General features: G+C 37.5%; 1 protein-coding gene and 1 long non-coding RNA gene across 2 annotated transcripts in view; both read right to left on the minus strand.

The window, feature by feature from the left end:
* The window catches only part of LOC107658698 (uncharacterized), a 3192-nt gene extending 2465 nt beyond the window's left edge, over nt 1–727 (minus strand). The window contains exon 1 of the long non-coding RNA XR_001630815.1: nt 677–727. This is a non-coding gene — a long non-coding RNA (uncharacterized LOC107658698). The remainder of the gene's footprint in view (nt 1–676) is intronic.
* Nucleotides 728–2391: 1664 nt separating this feature from the next.
* On the minus strand, nt 2392–16000 carry LOC107658701 (low-density lipoprotein receptor-like). Its single transcript, XM_016447356.1, has 18 exons — nt 15783–16000; nt 8893–9015; nt 8027–8149; nt 7566–7943; nt 6577–6699; nt 6361–6483; nt 6151–6270; nt 5755–5880; nt 5496–5667; nt 5177–5404; nt 4969–5087; nt 4748–4887; nt 4507–4648; nt 4233–4376; nt 3962–4135; nt 3146–3226; nt 2802–2965; nt 2392–2623 (listed from the first exon to the last, which is right to left on the minus strand). The coding sequence occupies exons 1-18, from the start codon at nt 15838–15840 to the stop codon at nt 2591–2593; spliced, it is 2571 nt and encodes an 856-aa protein (XP_016302842.1). The 5' UTR covers nt 15841–16000; the 3' UTR covers nt 2392–2590.
* Between the last annotated feature and the right edge of the window lie 4046 nt (nt 16001–20046).

The raw sequence follows: 20046 nt of genomic DNA on the forward strand, positions 1-20046 counted from the left end.
CCTGAAGAGTTTAGCTCCAACCCCAATTAAACACACCTGAACCAGCTAATCAAGCTCTTAACTAGGCATACTAGAAACTTGAAGGCAGGTGTGTTGAGGCAAGCTGGAGCTAAACTCTGCAGGACACCGGCCCTCCTGAACCAAGTTTGGGCACCCCTGCATTAAATAGATAAAATAACAATAATAATAATAATTTCACAAAATATAAAACACAGTATTCGCCTAAATACTGTGTGTGTATTTTTTTTTTTACTTTCCATTTATCACGAATTTTGAAAAAAAAATAATAATAATAATGGATTCCTCAAAAATAGTAAGCAGCAAAACAGTTTTTGATTTTTGATGATAATAATAATCAGAAATGTTTCTTGAGCTGCAAATCAGCATATTAGAATGATTTCTGAAGGATCGCGTGACACTGAAGACAGGCCTTAAATAGGCCTATATTTTATTCAAATAGAAAACTGTTATTGTTAATTGTAATACTATTTCACAATATTATTTGATCAAATAAATGCAGCCATGGTGATATATAAATATATATTTTTAGATGTAAATACAGTAGATAGATTAGATAATTCGAAAGAATAACACAAATTAACGTTTTATCTAACATAACCACCAAACAATGCACACTTTGAACTTTGCCTGTACAATAAAGCTGCCATACACTCACATGAAATCCCGCCCACGTTATTCCACGCCTGGTTTTCTGGTTGCGCCACACAACACTCTTAGAAGTGCCAGAAACGTGAGTGGTAACAAAACATGTTGGAGGTGGAGCTCAGTCGCCTTAGTCAAAAACATGTACTGGTCATAGAGGTCCACCCACCCACCCACCGGCCCCAACTAATCCGTGGCCCACTTTTCCCAGGATGTCAGTATATCATGGTGTCATCCCGTGGGGCAAGTGTGTTTTGAAAACTGAGACGGGAGCTTTTCCTAGAATTCGCTTTCCTGGAAATCACCACTTTACCTAGAATTCCAGAAGTCATGGCTTTACTATCGTTCCTTTGTGGTTTTATGGGTCATGTGCATCCAGTAGGAAAGTGGTATAAGCAGAGACACATGTAAAATAAGGCCTTTAGGTTCACATTTACAGCTGCCTTTGTGATGTCGGTATTTAGCAGAAGTGATTGTCAGCCTGGGCCTTATGTGTTCCAAATGAAGGGATACATTCAGCAGATCTCTGGGAAAAGGAATTAACCCTTGATCTTCTCATCTGCTAAAACTGATCCTCATAGGACCGGTGTTTTTTATTCTAACTTCACTTTACTGAAGCTACGAACAGTTTCATCCTTTGTGGCTCTAAACTATACTGGAATATTGGATTAATATTTAAGCATAGGCCTGAAAAAGCTAATGGTGTTTGTCGTGACACATTTACATGAAAAACACAACTACAGTCAAGTGAAATCTTCCAATTGTTTATTTCAAGTTAGGTTTACACACAGGTCAAGAACAATCATGATTGGCTTCTTAGAAAATGCATCCATTAATCAATTAATCAGAATGTACAGAAACAAATTCTTTACAAATGAACAGCTGACATAGTGCACAGCAAAGGAAGCCAATAATCACCCAAAGATCTAGATTCATAAAAATAAATAAAACATTTTTTATATACAATACTGCATACTTAAAAATAAAAATGTAATGTATATGCAATAATAAACATATTTACATACATTATTTACAAATTCACATTGAGAATGTAGAACATCACCTTGATTACAACATGTTTGTAATAAAACACGTGTTTGTGATAAAAAAAGAATCATAGAAAAATCACTGGAATCATTGGCTCATATAATGAGGAACTTTAAAAGAGTGAAAGAAAAGTAATCTCAATATCAGTACTACATATGACAAAGCCGCCAGATATCGAGCTGCTGTTGGACAAAGTCTTTTTATCGTGAACTTCCAGTTTCAGAAGTAACATTGACCATTTTGGCACAACAATAAGAACTTGATAACTGCAAATGGTGTAAACAATGGCATAAAGCATCAGAAAAACCAATCTTGCACAGCTCATGACAGTAAATGGCCCATTTTTGCCTAAATTTATATGTACTGCATCTTTAATTAACTTATGAATTAAATTACACAAATGTTTTGGAAAAATAGCATGCAGTGTTTTTTTGATCCCTGCAAAAAAAAAAAAAATCTCCTTAAAAACAGAGTTCATTTTCAACTCTTTAAAATGTACTAATACATACAATATTTACAATAACTTATCATAGATATCTCATGAGAATAAAACCTTGATTTTTGATTTTAAGTGCTATTAAAATATATCTATATTCATAATTTTCGCATAATTTATATAATGTGAAATGCTAAGCAGCCTTGATAGCTGAGGTTGTTGTTGTCTGAGGTTTCTTTGTTTTCTTTTTTTTTTCTTGCGTCTGCCCTAAACTGTCCGCTCTGGATTGTTTTTTGCATCAGATGCCTTGTGTGAAAAGGCAGTTTGTATCTCCACTGTTCCTCAAATGTTGTTTTACTGCAGAACTGACCTCCAAGTAGGAAAGACATCAAATAGGGCTCTTATTTTGAAACATCAGTTTTGGCATGGACTTCAATGTCATCATCATATTTTATCATCAATACTCACAGCCTGTCTCTGTGAAAGCAAAATAGGACCATCATTATTAGACACAGTAATATACCAGACAGTAGTCTAAGTAGGCTTATTAGTAAACCGATAACGTTAACAATGCTTTAGGACATTATAGCTAATACGTCTAACATGAATGTTGTGTTGTGTAGTCAGTATTTATTTTTTATAAAGTATATCGTACCTGCGGGTAACAATAGCCATCAGAACTACCGTTTCTGCATAGATGCACCTGGTCCTCTGTAGTCTTTTGATAAACTGGGTTGTCAAAGTGGATGCTGTTGGTATTTTTCTGATGCCACTTTCTCCAGAACAGCACAGCGCCACCCACAACCAAACACAGGATTGCTTTAAAAAGATGGGACATACAAAAGAGAAGATCTTTAGCTATATCTGTTACATTGCGACTTTAAGTTGTGTGTACCTACATAATGCATTAAAATGCTCCCTTTGTTAGTAACTCACAGGCTTTCAGAACACTACACATTTTTATATTGCTTGTTTAAGCATTTGCATTGAAGCACTCACCAAGAGGAAGCAAAATGTACAAGGCCAACAGTGTGGAAGATGATGATTGAGACACAGCTTTGACATTACTGTAGTGGTCATCTAAAGAGAAATCACAATTACTTGTACAACAGATTTCACAAATTTCAATAAAACTGTAATATGACCTTGAATGGTTCAACGTCTGCCTGGAAATTTTTAGTATGCTTTGTAAAACCTTAAAGGGTTAGTTCACCCAAAATTGAAAATTCTGTCATTAATTACTCACCCTCATGTCGTTCCAAACCCGTAAGACCTTCATTCATCTTCTGAACACAAATTAAGAAATGTATTGATGAAATCCGAGAGCTTTCTCACCTGCATAGACAGCAATGCAACTGACACGTTCAAGACCCAGAAAGGTAGTAAGGACATTGTTGAACCACTGATATCACATGGACTATTTTAACGATGTCCTTACTACCTTTCTAGGTCTTGAACGTGTCAGTTGCGTTGCTGTCTATGCAGGTCAGAAAGCTCTCGGATTTCATAAAAATATCTTAATTTTTGTTCAAAAGATGAACGAAGGCCTTACAGGTTTGGAACGACATGAGGGTGAGTAATTAATGACAGAATGTTTCATTTTTAGGTGAACTAACCCTTTAATTAGCTGGTTCAGGTGAGTTTAATTGGGGTTGGAGCTAAACTCTGCAGGACAGTGGCCCTCCAGGTGCAGGATTGGACACCCCTGCTCTAGCGTCTTGAGATTAGGGTTGGGGCTTGGGTTTGTCTAATTTGCCAAGAAAAGGAGAAGACTGGGACAGATGGTAATGTCTGGGTGGATAAAGCAAGACATACCTGTCTGCGTGGATAAAAGAAGTTTAGTTGTGGTTTGGGATGGCTTGATTGGAGCAGGTTGAGTGGGTCGGTTAGGGATCGCAGGAGAAGGATTTGGTATTGTCTTTGAAGGTACTTTAGGATGACTAGTTGTAACTATTTCGGGCTTGACAGGAGGTTCTGGTGTGACTACAGCTGCTCAAAATAAAAACATAAATGTTAGATGTAGAAATCAGCAGAAATAACATTGTTTATATCCATGTCTTGACAACAAGCACCAAATCTGACTTGCCTTTAACACATTTTCGCATGTCTCCGGCCAACATCATGTTGTCTGGGCAGGCACAAGTGTATTTGGGTGAGAATCTATTGATCTGAGGGGCAGCCAGGCACAAGAATTCACAGCCACCGTTGTTGACCCTGCACCAGTTGATTCCTGGAAAGACATTCAGAATAAGTTCAGAACTACACTGAAGACTATTTCGCATTTTGGATGGAAAATCAATTCACTGAATGGTGACTCGGAAGGTACCGTCAAATATATGGCTATATAATGGCTGACATACCAGTCGGTTGCTTGAGGTTGTGGTACAAGACAATGTCCTCTGGGGACGAGAGGTGTTCGGCCACTTTCGTGATGTCTCTTCCAGTCACACGATTTGCACTTAGAATTGCGTTATTGCTCACATCTGTCCAAAACACTTTCTCCTAAAAATGACGATGGAGAATTCCATTGAGTGAGCATTCAGGTAACCTCTGAAACAAGGTCTTCCAACAACAAGTTTGAAAGGAGCATGAAAGTGTTACCTCAAAAACAGTGAGACCCAGAGGGTGGGCAAGTTTGCCCTGGTCAATGATCAGAGTACGCCGACCATCTCCCTGCACGCTGATGCTGGAGAGAGTGTGTAGTTTGGAGTCGACCCAGTACAGACGCTGGTTCAAAAGGTCTATGCATGGAACAAGACAAGAAAATGGGTCAGACCAAAGTTACACTTTGTGGACAGTTATGTAAGTGGACATGTTCATACCAAGGGTTATTCCATTGGGCCAGACAATGTTATCTGTAACTAGGGCATAGCGGTCCCCTCCATTAAGACCACCTCTCTCGATCTTAGCTGGTGTGCCCCAATCAGTCCAGAACATGAAGCTACAACATATCAGAGAAGATTTAACATAGTAAACCACTTGCCCACGTAGTTTGTCCCTACATTTGAGAGTTTCTGGGACTTGACATACTTCTTAAAAGGGTCGACCACAATAGCACGCGGCTTGGCCAGGTTTTCTTTGAAGAGAGTCTTGCGTCTGCTTCCGTCCTCTGTTGCCACAGAGATGGCACCTTTAATGCTGTCTGTCCAGTAGATGTTCCCGTGGATCCAGTCGACAGCGATACCTTCAGGTGCATCTAAGTCACTGCCAATTACAACACTGTGTTGGGAGGAGTTATCTGCTGTATCCATTGGTGCTCTGGGAAAGAAAGACAAAATATGACATCAGGCAGCTCAGTTGGGTAAGAAGCAATTGAGACTCAAGATTCACCACGAGTCCAAAGATTTACCTGTATATCTTTTTGAGGGATAAATCCGACCAGTAGATCTCCCTGGAAGCAATATTCATATCCAGTGCCACAACGTTCTTCAGGCGGGGAATAACACGTATATACTCGCTGCGATCCAGAGTCATCTTCCTGACCTCATGGCGATTGGTGAAAAATAGGTAGGCGATGGTTCCTACAGAACCATGTTTGTGAGTATGAGTCTATCAGTATGCAAGTATGGGAATTGGGAAATTACTATTTGGAAGTTTAAAAGCTGTACCAATAGCTTTGCAAGTCTTGCTGGCTGGGTCCATCTGGTAGCCATCCTCGCACTCACACTTGTAACTACCCATCAGGTTGGCGCAGATTTGGCTGCAGGTGTCTGGGTTGGCGCACTCATCAATGTCTGAAGAAATCAAACAAATATGTGGGCATGAAGTTAAATAGTCATTCTGTTGCTTCAGAACGGTGTCCGTAACACCACTGAATCATGGCAGGCAGCAAGTGCATGGACTTACTGAACAAACTCTATCCTTATTTCCAGCTCAGAAAAAGCAAATAAGTTTAAAGTACAAATGAAATCATTCTTCGAACTGGATCTGCACCAAGGTCTGTGAAACGTACTATGACCAGATTTCCAGATGATTGAGTATGGGAACTAATTTCAGTTTCTTACCTTCACAACGTCTCTTGTCCACCAACCGGAAGCCAGTGGGACAGAGGCACTCGTAACCAATCTTTAGGTCATTACAGATATGAGAGCAACCCCCGTTGTTGTAAAGACACTCGTTAGAATCTGTGAATTTGAAAATCACATATTGTAGCACAGGTTGGTTTTTGATGTAATTCTAAGCAATGCAACTCCTTGAAAGCCATTTTTACTTACCACATTCTCGTAATGGCTCGTCGGACCAATCTCGACAGTCCCGTTGCTTGTTGCAAACTTTTTCCATGCTGATGCATTCACCACTGCGGCACTTAAACCTGTGTGGTGGCTCACAATGGGTTGCTGAAAATCAAAAAGGAGAAATTTAAGTTAAACACATCAGAATAACACCTGAAGCATCAGTTTTGTGTAAAGAGCATAATTTGTATGGTTCACCATTAACACAGCCCAGCTCATCACTCAAATCTTTGCAGTCATATACGTGGTTGCATTGCCGGCTGCCATGGATGCAAGATCCGTCACCACATTGGAACTCATCCGGTCGGCATGTGGGCAAGGCTGGAAAGCGAAAAATAGTTAATTATGTCTTGAGGATAAAATGGCTACTGATGCTCTTAAGGTTACATTGTAACAAAGTGAAAAGCGATAACAGTAATCTGCCGTGACCGCGACGAGAGTACAATTTATTGATACCTTTGGTTCTATTTTTGCTGTGTAGCGCCACCCATGTGAAATCTCATTGGTCCACAATCCTGCTCCCACTAACTGTACATTAAAAATGGCATTTTTCGCTTTTGCATTCAGGGTGAACAAAAAAAAAAAATCACTGGAAACAAAAAATGCATTTACAGTAATGCATTTATAATGGAACTCTTAAGGGGTAAGGAATTTCTAATGGCTTAAAAGCAGAAATGTGAATTTAGTTTTTTTTATTAACATGTACATTTATCCTTCTATAAAAAATGTGCACTGTGAAGTTGTCTTTATCATCATTTTAGTCGTGGTACTGCTATTCTAAGATGAACGAGTCTTCCTGGTATCCTTGTGTGTACCGTGCAAAGATTATCTGTATTTCTGTCATGAAAATTCTCGGAGGGATTGGCATGGTAATGTACATGACAATGTTAATGTGTTTGGTCTTGGCGGAATCACCCCATAGCAGATCCATACAGGTGGAGCTGGGGAAGGGTTAGGGTTTTCAGAGGGTTTCTGAAGCACGCTGCAACTGCTACAGCAAGCACTAGTCATATATTTGAATGTTGAGCAGCAGCTCATTGGCTGCTGACACAAAAAGAACCAATCAGCTGCGCCATGTGATAATGATGTCATTATGTCAGATTGAGTTTGACCTATCGGACTGTGCCAGCTAGAGTTTCATGACAGAACTTTGTATGTCAGTAACATCAACAAGTCTTATTTCTTACAGCAGTTTTTCTCATCGGAGTGATCCAAACAATCTTCTCCCCCATCGCATTTCCAGCTACTGTGTATGCATTCCCCACTACCGCAATGGAATTCCATAGAGGAGCAGGGATTTTTGGTAGGTTTAGGCATCCCTGTACTGCATTTCTGAGGCAATTCGTCTGAGCCATCGGCGCAGTCTGCATCTCCATCACAGACCCACAGTCGAGGCACACACTGCGCGTTGTTGCACCTGAAGGAACTGGAGCTACACGTGGTGGGCGGACAGAAGACTTCATCACTGCCGTCATCGCAGTCTCTCTCATCATCACACACAAACGCGGCACTCACACACTGGCCGCTGCCGCAGCGGAACTCGCCATCCAGACACCGGCGAGGATCTGCAAGTGGTGATGGAGATTTTAAACACACGTGCACACTGGCAGCACCATGAAGATACACATAACTTCAAGATGTCACTCACCACAGCCTTCCTCATCCGCACCGTTCTCACAGTCCGCTTTGCCATCACACTTCCAGCTCTTTGGCACACACTGGTTTAGTCGCCCACCACAGCTGAATTCACTGGGTCTGCAGGTCTTGGCCACTGAAAAGAGAGGGAAAAATGGGATTTTTACATTTTCTGTAGAAAATATGAGTGGTGCCTAGCTAGGGATGTAAGATACTGTATAATGATGAGTTAGCAGCAAATGTTAGTGATTTTTTTGTTGTCGTTGATGCCAGTTGATATTGGATTTTTAATTTTGCATGATCTTGCTCTGCTTATTTTTAAATTTATATTACCTTTTTACACTGAAATAACCTAGTGCTCACTGATTTTTAAACAAAACTAGAAATTTAAACGCAACTAAACTAAACACAAACTCAACAGTGTAATCTCAAAATGAATATCCACTTTTTAAAACGTTCAAAATTATGTTGTGATGCTAAAATTCACTTGTTTCGTTTATTTCTTTTTAGAAATTGTGTTCAAATTTTATTTATTTGAAATAAAACAGTACAGAATTTTAAGTGCCAGACATGGCATCAAAATAATTAATCAGCTTATTGGTATAAGACAGAATTTTACTCACTGCCATGTCGTTTAGGACAATTTAGGGAAATAATATTTTGTACATGTGACCACAAAAAAATGAAAATTAAGCAAAATGTAGTTTAAAAGAGTTTTGATTTTCTTTCAGCTTCCAATAGGAGTGAAGAATTGTCATCTATGGATAAACACAGGTAGCCACATTTAAATCATTGCACCTAGCATCATTAATGTTACACCATCATCTCTCTCCCGTCTCTTTGGGACAACTGACTTATCTTAGATGGAGGAACACTTACAGCAGGCAGCAGGAAGTTCATCAGTGCCGTCACCACAGTCATCAGTTTCATCACACACCCATCTCGATGTGATACACTTTCCATTGCCACACTGATACTGCCGTGGTTCACAAGTCAAAACACCTGTCAGATGGAGACATAAGTGATGCCTCACATAAGTGACACATTATCCAGCACCTTAAGCATGTTATTTTAGTCATTTGAGGTCACAGAGAAAACAAGCTAAAATACTAGAGGGCGAGAATCACTTTTGCTTTTCACCTTATAATCTTCCTTAGCCCTCACATCTAAGCATATCACTGTACACAATCTAGTGCCAACACTGGTAACTGCGTTATGTATGATTTGCCAGTAAGGGGAGGTCTTCTAGATCGTAATTAAGGAGGAGGCTTGCTCTGAGAAACACGACACCAACAAACTTAAAGACAGCTCCACCACCTTTTTTAAAAATGATGACACAAGTCATACACAAACAGAAAGAAACATGCTCTTGACACTGGCTGGATGCAACAATGGCCGACTTTTAGTTATAGTAAACCTTTAAATTGATAATCAAACATAGATATCTAACGACATTCTCTGTAACCACCTAGTGTTACTCAAGTAGAAGTGGAAGAGTCATGTGACGTTCATTAGTTAGTATTCATAGTTGTCAGGGAAATAATGATGTGTTGATAATGGCCTTTTGATGGCATTAGCCCACAGCTCAATAGATCTGGGTTGCCTAATTCTGAAAACAAACGTGGAGGTCGCAAAAGAATTCAATCACTGATTTCAATTCATAATTGTGACAACAAAGACTTTGCCAACAAAGTAGTAAAATCACTTTAGAATAACATAAAGTGGCTTATTACTTTTGTAAGAAAAAACACACATTAAATAAACAATTCATATATTAATATAGCTTACATTATTAGATAAATATTTTAAGTTTAAAATTAATCATCTCAAAGTACATTAGCCTTACCATAGGCTGTTGCCAAGCAATGTGGCAACTTCACAAATTAATATAGAAAAATATTAACTTTATAGCGACCATTTTACAACACCTTCCAACTTGGCTAATCCAATCAGGATTCAGAGTTGTATCATTCTATCTTATAATGGAAATGTGGACATAAAATGATTAATGATTACACAAATGTAACATTTAGACAGGTCTTATCAGTATTTAAAGACAAACCTTCCATTGATATAAAACCGTTTATGACCTTAGGTTGACATCATACATCTCTTCAAAGTATGGCTGGGTGTTTTTTTCTGGTTTCATCGATTAATTCGAATTGAATGTTTTGCCATGTCTTTTTTTTAAGAATCAACGAATAAAAGTTTCAAATAAAAAATACTAGCAAACATAAAAAAGGAAAAAAGTATTGACGACAGGACACCTGATGTATGTTTGATATTTAATTTTTGTATTATAGTGACAGGTTGAAAGGTGATGTTATTTTCTTTGTTTTTACAGAACCTTTACTGTTAGCCTATACTGGTGTAATACTAGTCTACTAGGTATACTAGTTTTGAATTTGAATTTCCTTGAGTTTTTGAGTTGACCTCTGAAACTCAACGTCTACATTTTGTCTAAGAAATATTTAGCACTCTTCTTATTTTAAATGATCTCTGAAAATATACGATACATTTAAGACAAGTTTATATATATATATATAAACTTGTCTTAAATGTATCGTAAATTTTCAGAGATAATTTAAAATAAGAAGAGTGCTAAATATAAATGTATATATATACTGTCTTCATATTTCAAGCATCTTTTCCGCAAAGATGTTAAATAAGTGAATTTGTTTTACATTTACACCATTGTTGACCACTTAATGTGTGGTGCACTTGGAATAGAAATTTCTTTAATCCTTTGATGCACAAGCTATGAAAACCCCTTCTAATGCACAACATGGGTTTAAATGACCCGTATTCATTTCCTATGTTATTTCATACTTCGCTGCGCATGTTTTTGTTTTATCTTTTGAAATCAGTTTATTTCAGCATTTAATATTCCCTGATCTATAAATTCCATGATCCATGAATATTCAAAATATCTTTTTACAATGACCACAAATTATTTTTTCCCCTAGTTTTTTTGTTACTACATCATGTTTACACACATCTATGCAAGCATGATAAAACAAAAGAATGAAGACATTTTGTTAAAATAATTATTTTAGCAGTTATTTAGACCAACACATTTAACACTTAAAATATGTTTATTTACCACTTTGTCACACATAACATACACATGTCACTGATAACACTGAAATTGAACTGTCTGTAGTGCAACTGTAGTGAATGTGACCGAATAGATGAAAATAAAACGAACAAAATAAAATCACACAGGTACAGCGCCATCTCAGATTGCCATCTCAGTGCTTACATGCCTCACAAAAGACAACTACAGGTTTGTGCTCCTGGAAACAGGCATGTTGGAAACAGGCTGGAAACACTAGCTGCTGACTTGTCTGTCTTTGGCAGCCGGGCAAATCCTGCAACTCTTCCTCTTTAATTGACCCTCCTGCCTGATGTACCTGTGGCCGGGTGGTGGCTGTGTTTTGTTTTTTATCTTCCCATTGCCTTTGTAATATGGTTTTGAAGGTGGGGTGTGCCCTCCAAACACCTCTTCATATGTGTCATGACAAGCTCTTTGACCAGCTCCTTGATGAATTGCTGTCATGCGCTGGTCACACACTCTAAAAAATGCTGGGTTAAATACAACCCAGTGCTGGGTAAAATAGGGACAAACCCAGGAATTGGGTTGTTTTGACCCAGCGGTTGGGTTACTACCCAGAAGGTTGGGTTAAACATTTAACCCAACCGCTGGGTCAAAACAGCCCAATTGCTGGGTTTGTCCCTATTTTACCCAGCACTGGGTTGTATTTAACCCAGCATTTTTTAGAGTGCACCACCCATGAAATCAGGGTGTTGCGTAGTGGGCCATAATGGCCAACGTTGGTCCTGGAGAGCCACAGTCCTGCAGAGCTTTGCTCCAACCTTGATAAAAACTCACCTGCCTCTAGCTTTCTAGTAACCCTTAGACCTTGTTTAGTTTGTGTGTTTGATTAGGGCTGGAGCTGAACTCTGCAGGACAGTGGCTCTCCAGGGCCAACACTGGCCACCCCTGGTGTAGGCACTGAGGGTGGCAACTTCCAACACACTGTACCACAGCACCACGGGCCACCTCCATGTTCTCCGCTTACATGAGTAGGTGCAAACCATGTTTACTCAATCTATTGGACTGGGCCTGAGTTTCCTCTTCAGAGGACTCATCAGACAAGTCTTCAGTGTCATCACAGAGTCTTCTTCATCTAAGAGAGCTGGCTTTACACCCACAACTCCAGATTGACCCTGTGCTGTGGCACTAGGTCATTAACATCAGATATTTTAGACTCTGAATCAGGACTAAGAATTGCCTGATCTTCCTCATCATGCAGCATCTCTACAAACATGTCAACCGTTAATCCAGAATGTCTGGGATCAGTCATACTAACACTCTAGATAAAGAGTGCGCAGCAAACAGTTGATCATGTATATACTGATTATACATTGTTGCTGTCAGACAGAAGTTATGTTTGTCCAAAACTATTAATTTTCAGGAACACTGACAGACATAAAGGGTGACTAATAGTATTGATTTATGATGAAATGTGGAGATACGAGGTTTCCGCCTGACAGCAATGATATATAATTGTATATAATAATGTATTATTTTGACTTTTATTTTGTTGACCTAGCTAACAGTATTGGGTATGTTTCTCTGTCTCACTAGTTATAGATTTCAAGATCAAGGTAACCTTAGCCTAACATTCAAATATTATATCCAGTTATCTTTCACAGATCAAATATTTTCTGTGGTAATAAATTATAAAATAAGACTAAATGCATCAATTATACAAAAGTAGCCATGTTGAGTTGTGAAATGTGGGGCAGGCGAATAGTTTTCTGCAGTAAATATGTTCCTATTTGCAAAAAAATAGCAAATAACAAAGGTTTCTATACGAGTCATTTTTGACCCATGTGTGTAAAATTGATGTAGAAATACAAAAACTGTTTTTTTGAATAAAGTAAAGAAAGGACAAATAAACATAATGATTTGTGGAAATCGAAAACAAGATATTTAATGGATACCTAGAATAATAAATGATAAAATGCATTTCTTTCAAAGATTGAGCAATCACTCAGGCATGATTGAAATAACATAGGAAATGAATATGGGTCATTTTAGACCCGTGTGTGTAAAACTGTGTTTGTTTATAAAGTAAGGAAGGAAAAATAAACAAAATGATTTGTGGAAGTCAAAAACAACATGTTTAAAGACTATGTGGAATAATAAATGATAGAAAAACATTTATTTTCAGAGATGCAGCAAAGAAACACTCATCCATAACTGAAATAACACAGGAAATGAATATGGGTAATTTTAGACCCATGTTGTGCATTAGAAGGGTAGTGACACAAAAAACGATTTTTATTCAAAAAGAAGAAAAAATTAAAATAAGGATTTGTGATGATCAAAAACAAGTTAATTGAGGAATTCTGAATGGTGAAATGATTTTCTTGCAAAGATCTAGAAAAAAATAATGGGTCACTTTAGACCCATGTTGTGCATCAAAGGGTTAATCAGATAGTTTTGCAAGTTTTCAGTAAAGAGAACTTGAATCATGTTGTAGTTAATCAAATCGAAATCCTGTATCATCCAGATCTACTTCAAAGCACAATGTATTGTTCATTGTTTACAGATGCAGTTGAAGATGCTGGCCACAGAATGCAACGTGGCTGTTTGCTTTTTTCTTGGATGTCTCTAGTGTGTCTTATTATCTAAACAGCCTACTATCAAGACAGCCCAGGGTAGAGAAAGACACGTGGCAGCCAAGCCAAGGATGTTATGGAAAGTTTATCTGGCTTATCACATAGATTGCCTAAGAAACTAAAATGCATCATAACTGATAAAAGTCCTCATTCAATGGAAGATTTGTGGTGTATTGCTCTTGCTTCACTAGAGTCTGCATGACAACATTTGCACGTGTAGATACCAACGAGAAAACAGAAGCATATCTTTTTACAGTATATCTTGCACCTTTCGCTCATGTGTAAAAGGTTAACCTATAAATAAACCTATGAACCTTTATCTAACCTATAAATCGATCTGTCTGATCATAAGAGTCAATCAAATATATGGGTCTATCTATCAAATCCTGTCAGGAACAGGTTACATTAAACCCCAAAATTAAACAAACAAACAAAAAAAATTTAAGTTAGAAATTACATTTTGCATGATGCCAAGTCTAATTTAAAGTCTTTTACATTTGCATTTTGAATTGCTGTTATCAACAGCAGTTACTGCAATTAAAAAATTGTGGGGTAAACATGACCTGCTAAATATTTTTGAGAGATTCACCCATATAGTAAAATCATTTCACTTTACTGAACCTAAAGTCAAACTGTGGTTATTTTTAAACTGAACTATCAGCTTTATTTTACTCTGCACCGTCCAAACAGCTCTATAAACTAATTATTTCTAAGCAGAATCTAGAGATATAGGAAGCCTATCTATATCTACAATTACACCCAAACATAACTACACCACCTCCACTAATGAAGACTCAGTTCTCTGTACGTTTTTATTGTGCTTTACTGATTTTTTCTAACACACGTAATAACTTTTAATCTACACTACCAATCCAGCAAGACTCCGATGCCAAACCAACACTGAGAGAACAACATAAGCATAGAAATTGTGCCTCATTTAATCCCTTATTTTTCTTGTCCGTGAAGATGAGTAATGCATGTTTTTGGTAGAAAATAAGTTTGCGTGGGAAGCCAGTTCCTCATGCCTTGGAGCTACGCTACTACTGTCCTTGTGAAATCATACACTGCAAATGATTGAGAACTTCTGGGAAAGGCATGTGTGCGAAAATACTATGGAATGAGGCCCCTATAGCAGACAGTATAGACACATGTGGTTACTGTAAGGCAATGCTATGATTTGTCCTGCTTAGTGAGGTTGGAGAATTCATTCATGTTGAGCAAAACAGAAGCAAACGATGCAATTGAGTTCTGGAGAAAGCAATAACAACATTTAGCATCATCATAAACACATATGCCGAATAAAATAATCATTATATATTTTGTAGGAGCCAAAAAGCTGGAAGGAATTAAGTTAACATCATTAATGCATAAAGGGAAATACCTATTGTGTTGTGTAATCATGTATTCATGCAGAATATACATGAACATACATTGCCTATATATATATATATATATATATATGTATATATAAATGTATATATATTTATATTTTTGATAGATTCAACTTTATAGGCCAGATTAGTCACCTTTTAAATTGCAGTATCACTCAGAACTCGGAAATAAAGTGAATGTTATCTGAACGTCACTTAACACTTGTAGGACACTGAAAACAATCTCTATGAGTTAAAATACATTCACATGCTGATTAAATGAGGCTTAAAATAAGTAATGATCATTAAAGATCCCTAAAGATAAAGTAAACTTGTTTACTCACCTGTTTGAACAGGACAGAAGAAAGTAACTGCCAGTAAAAATATTAATGAGTATTCATGCAGAATATACATGAACATACATTGCCTATATATATATATATATATATATATATGTATATATAAATGTATATATATTTATATTTTTGATAGATTCAACTTTATAGGCCAGATTAGTCACCTTTTAAATTGCAGTATCACTCAGAACTCGGAAATAAAGTGAATGTTATCTGAACGTCACTTAACACTTGTAGGACACTGAAAACAATCTCTATGAGTTAAAATACATTCACATGCTGATTAAATGAGGCTTAAAATAAGTAATGATCATTAAAGATCCCTAAAGATAAAGTAAACTTGTTTACTCACCTGTTTGAACAGGACAGAAGAAAGTAACTGCCAGTAAAAATATTAATGAGCTCTCCATAGTCTCTCAATGAGCTGGTTACAGCCCCTCTCTTTTCTGTTTGATGTGTTGGTCAAGTTTTTATTGTGGGTGTTTGTATTAAATAAACAGTTCTGATGAAGCAGATGGACTTGTGTTCATTGGAAGCTGTGGGTAAATGTATGTTTGTGAAGCGGTGGACCTAGATATGATGGTTGAACTTGAACCATTGAACTTGAATTTGAATGGGTGCGTAGAGTGGGCGGGGCTTCGTGAAGAGAGGCGGAACTCGGTGGTGTGATTTAAGAGTTGCACAATCGAGGGCGTGGTCAAACGCAGTCCACGGCCATCCCAAACAATTCTACGACTCTACAAGATTCCAGGTAGAAGAGGGGTTAGAACACTTCAGCAATTACCTGCTTAGTTATCACTGATGGCGGGGAAAGAATAATAATGTGAAAAATAGGATGACTTATCTGATAAGCATATCTGGACGAGATTGCTGCTGCTCATATATCTAATAAACATCTCCATATTTTTGTGACCTTGACACATCTGAAATACTATACGGTAATGGTCAAATGCGTAGAAACGGAGTAAATGGAAGCCGCAGTCATAAACATATTATAGCTTGACTTTTCCTTGTCAGTAGATTCTTCCTCCGTTATCTGTTTTAGAGAGTTCAAAGCCCTATGTATGATTAGGCTATTATACAGATGCACAAGTTATGTAGGGAATAAATATGAAACTAAAAAACAACAAACAACATTTAGACAGCTTTTGGATTCCATTTTATAGGATGAGTAGCTAATATTGAAAAAGTGAAAATTATTTTCTAAAGTGAACAATTCTTTTGAAAAAATTACATTTAAAATTGATCTTATAAATTCTGGGGACACATTATCTAATGTTTAACTGCACAAATTAGCAGTGATGTAAAAACACCGTCTGTGAAAAAAGGACTCCGTGTGTAGCCTTGAACTAGTAGCATCGTCATCGCCCAAACGCCATCAGAACATAGTCTTCTTAAACCAGCACTGGGACATCTACCAAAACAATTCACTGTTGTCCAGTCGTTTTTCCTGTCCTGTTTCAAGTACATTTTGGGGGAATTTCTTGATGTTATAGCTTAATGTTTAGATAGTCATTGAGGTCAGGATTTCCACTACAGCAGGCATGTTTGGCCCTGGAATGCCAGAATTATTGTTAAAGGGGTCCTATTATGCGTTTTCACTTTTTCAACTTTAGTTCGCAGACGAACTTAGCGTGGTTACAATCATCCGGGTTTAAATCGCACTCAAATTTATTTTGACGCAATATTTACACTGAAGCTCGCAGCAGGCTATGGTAAGGGGCGTGACATTTCCCGACCAGGTGCCAAGTGCTGCCAATCACAACACACACTGGCCCAGCTAACCAATCACAGCACATTTCGTATTTCAGAAGGCGGGTCTTCATTTGATACAGGAACTATTCGAGCCGTTCATGCCAGACTGAGGAGAGAGGTGTTGTAATAATGTAAAATATGTGAAAAATAATGTGTTTTTCGAACAACCGAGAGCCCGTTCTAGTACACCCCCAAAACCAAATCAAGACTTTGTAAAAGAGCATAATAGAACCCCTTTAAGTGCCTGAAAGCTAATCATATGATACAAACATGACTTTGCCGCATGGGAAAAAATATTTGCAAGTTGGAGCTGGAGGCCCCTTGAACCAGTTCTGCTAATTTCCGTGTTTGTCTTGGGAATCACACATGCACGATGCTTCAGATCAAAGGAGCACAAACATTTTAGTAGCTTCACAGTGGCAGCCGAGCTAATGAAATCATTGTAAAAAATGTAGTCGTAAAGTCAGAATGAGTATACGAGTAGGGACATTTTAAAGAAGTCTCTAATGCTCACACAGGCTGCATTTGATCAAAAGTACAGTAAAAACATTAATATTGTGAAATATTATTGCAATTTAAAATAACCATTTTCTATTTTGATGTAGCCTATTTTAACATTTAATTTATTCCTGTGATGACTGCTGAATTTTCAGTATCGTTACTCCACTCTTTAGTGTAACATGATCCTTCAGATATGCTGATTTGATGCTCAAGAAACATTTATTATTGTTATCAGTGCTGAACCCATGATACATTTCTGCAGGATTCTTTGAAGAACAGAAATGTCAAAAGAACAGGAATTATTTGAAATAGAAATCTTTTGTAACATTATAAATGGCTTTACTGTCACTTTTCAACTGAATGCATTCATGCTCAATAAAAGTAGCCTAAATCTCTTTAAATCTCTGTAAAAATGACTTTCAGGCAGAACTTTTGTGGTGCATAATAAATACCTACTAAAGGGAAACAACAAGCATGTATACAAATAAAAAAAGTCTACTGTTTGTGTGGAGGGTAGGTGAGGTGAACGCTCTTTTCACCTGAAAAAACAACAACAACAAAAACCTGCAGCCCAATCGGAAACCGGCTCTGTCACTCTGCCACCACTCACCACTCATCTACCGGGAAGTTTCCCAACTTATCAAAACAAAGAAACAGAAATTCTACAGAAGTTCTACGAGTTTTTGAACAAAACAAGTCATTTGTACTTCGGTGTATAAGTGGGATTCTCAGATGTTTTGTGTTGCCAGTTAGGCTCCAAATGCTAAACAAAAAATGTCAAAGCAAGAAAAATGAGCGGAAAACAACTCGGCTTCAGAAGCAATATCCTGTATCAGCAATTAAACCCTGAAATAGAAAGTAGGAGTACCCAAGTTGTGTTTTCACGCTTGTTTGAGAGTTTAATGTGTCCTTTACGCTTCACATCCTGAATATTTACCTTAGTTTGTTTATAGCAACAGCATTGCCTTTCTTAACCAAGTTGAGAGCGTTATTCTCTGTTTTGCCTGTTTACATTAAATATAAAGAAATTAAAATAACTGAATATATAACTAAATAATTCATTAAAAACAAAACATGTATCCCTCAAAAATGTATTTGGCTGCTATGTAATGTAGTCAGGTGGATTCAGTCATATGAATTGAAATGTTTGACTTACGCAAAAATAGTTAACACTACATAACACACTTCAGTTGCCTGACAAAACGTTTTTACAGAAGTCACATTGGAACAAACTCAAAATGAGCAGGTCTGACGGCAAGTGTTTGATAACCGAACAAACATATTTTATAAGCAAACTCCCGCAGTATACGCTGGTCAAAATCTCTTGCCCTGATTGCTGATTATGACATCCCGTCAAAGGGGGTGGGAGGTTAACAATAAGGTCTCTGTGTTCTCAGGGTCCCAGTGTCCTAGTTAGAGTGTGTCATACAGAATACAAGTCATACTGAATAAAGAAGACCACCAAACACGGTCTAGAACATTTTCAGCACAGTGGGCCAAAGCAAAAACCCCAAAAATGTTGTCTGATCTCTGGGTGAATGTCTCAAAATCTACCATGAACACGTTTTAATTTCAAAATCAAAAGTAAATAAATAAAAAATTACCTTTTGTTTTGCATATAGAAAAAGAGGCGTTTTTATGGACCATTAAGATTTTCATGGCCAACACACACATTTCTTACACAATTCTCAACATAGGTTTTGTTTTCTTCATGCAAAATATTATCATTTCTTTCTTGCGATTAATCTCAGGATGAAATGTGACCTGGACATGTTTTTGTGTCATAGGTGTTCAGGGTGAACTGATAAGCTCATTTGCCACACCTTAAATTATCACCAGACCTTGTTATGAGTAACAGATGGCCTTTGAGCAAGTCAGGCTATTTAGTTAGCATGTGCAAACATCAACTTAGACCTCGATCAGTCGCATATACAGTACACATAAAATGTATTCTCCCTTTTGACCGCCTTTGGTTTTAGCACATACTATTGTGTTACAACACAAAATCATGTATTTGACTAAGAACCGTTCACATTTTTGAACACAAAGCACTTTATAATGTCAAAGAATAAAATACAGATATTACGAAATCAATTACAGTTAAACACGAGTGCATAACTGAACACATAATGCGCCTTTTGTTGTCTGATTCACCAAAACATCCATGGGCAAATCCAGCTATAGTGTAAGAAATAGTTTTCCTGAATAACGACAGATAAACGATTGATAGATATAGATAGATAGACAGAGAGACAGATATACAGAACAGAACTCCTTCAGGGTTTCCGTAGGCCTCTCAACTGTTTCCATTATGGATCTTCTTCCTGTCTGGCTGGCTACTTATTTTTGGAGTTCAGCCA

This window comes from Sinocyclocheilus anshuiensis, unplaced genomic scaffold (assembly GCF_001515605.1).
Source record: "Sinocyclocheilus anshuiensis isolate Anshui unplaced genomic scaffold, SAMN03320099.WGS_v1.1 scaffold828, whole genome shotgun sequence".
NCBI lineage: Eukaryota > Metazoa > Chordata > Actinopteri > Cypriniformes > Cyprinidae > Sinocyclocheilus > Sinocyclocheilus anshuiensis.

Excerpts from the sequence above, each read along its gene's own strand:
- LOC107658701 (XM_016447356.1), bottom strand. The coding sequence starts at position 15,840 with ATGGAGAGCTCATTAATATTTTTACTGGCAGTTACTTTCTTCTGTCCT. Across the intron at positions 7,944-8,026 it reads TGCGGATGAGGAAGGCTGTG|ATCCTCGCCGGTGTCTGGAT; the intron begins GTGAGTGACATC and ends CACCACTTGCAG. Across the intron at positions 5,881-6,150 it reads GGACAAGAGACGTTGTGAAG|ACATTGATGAGTGCGCCAAC; the intron begins GTAAGAAACTGA and ends TGATTTCTTCAG.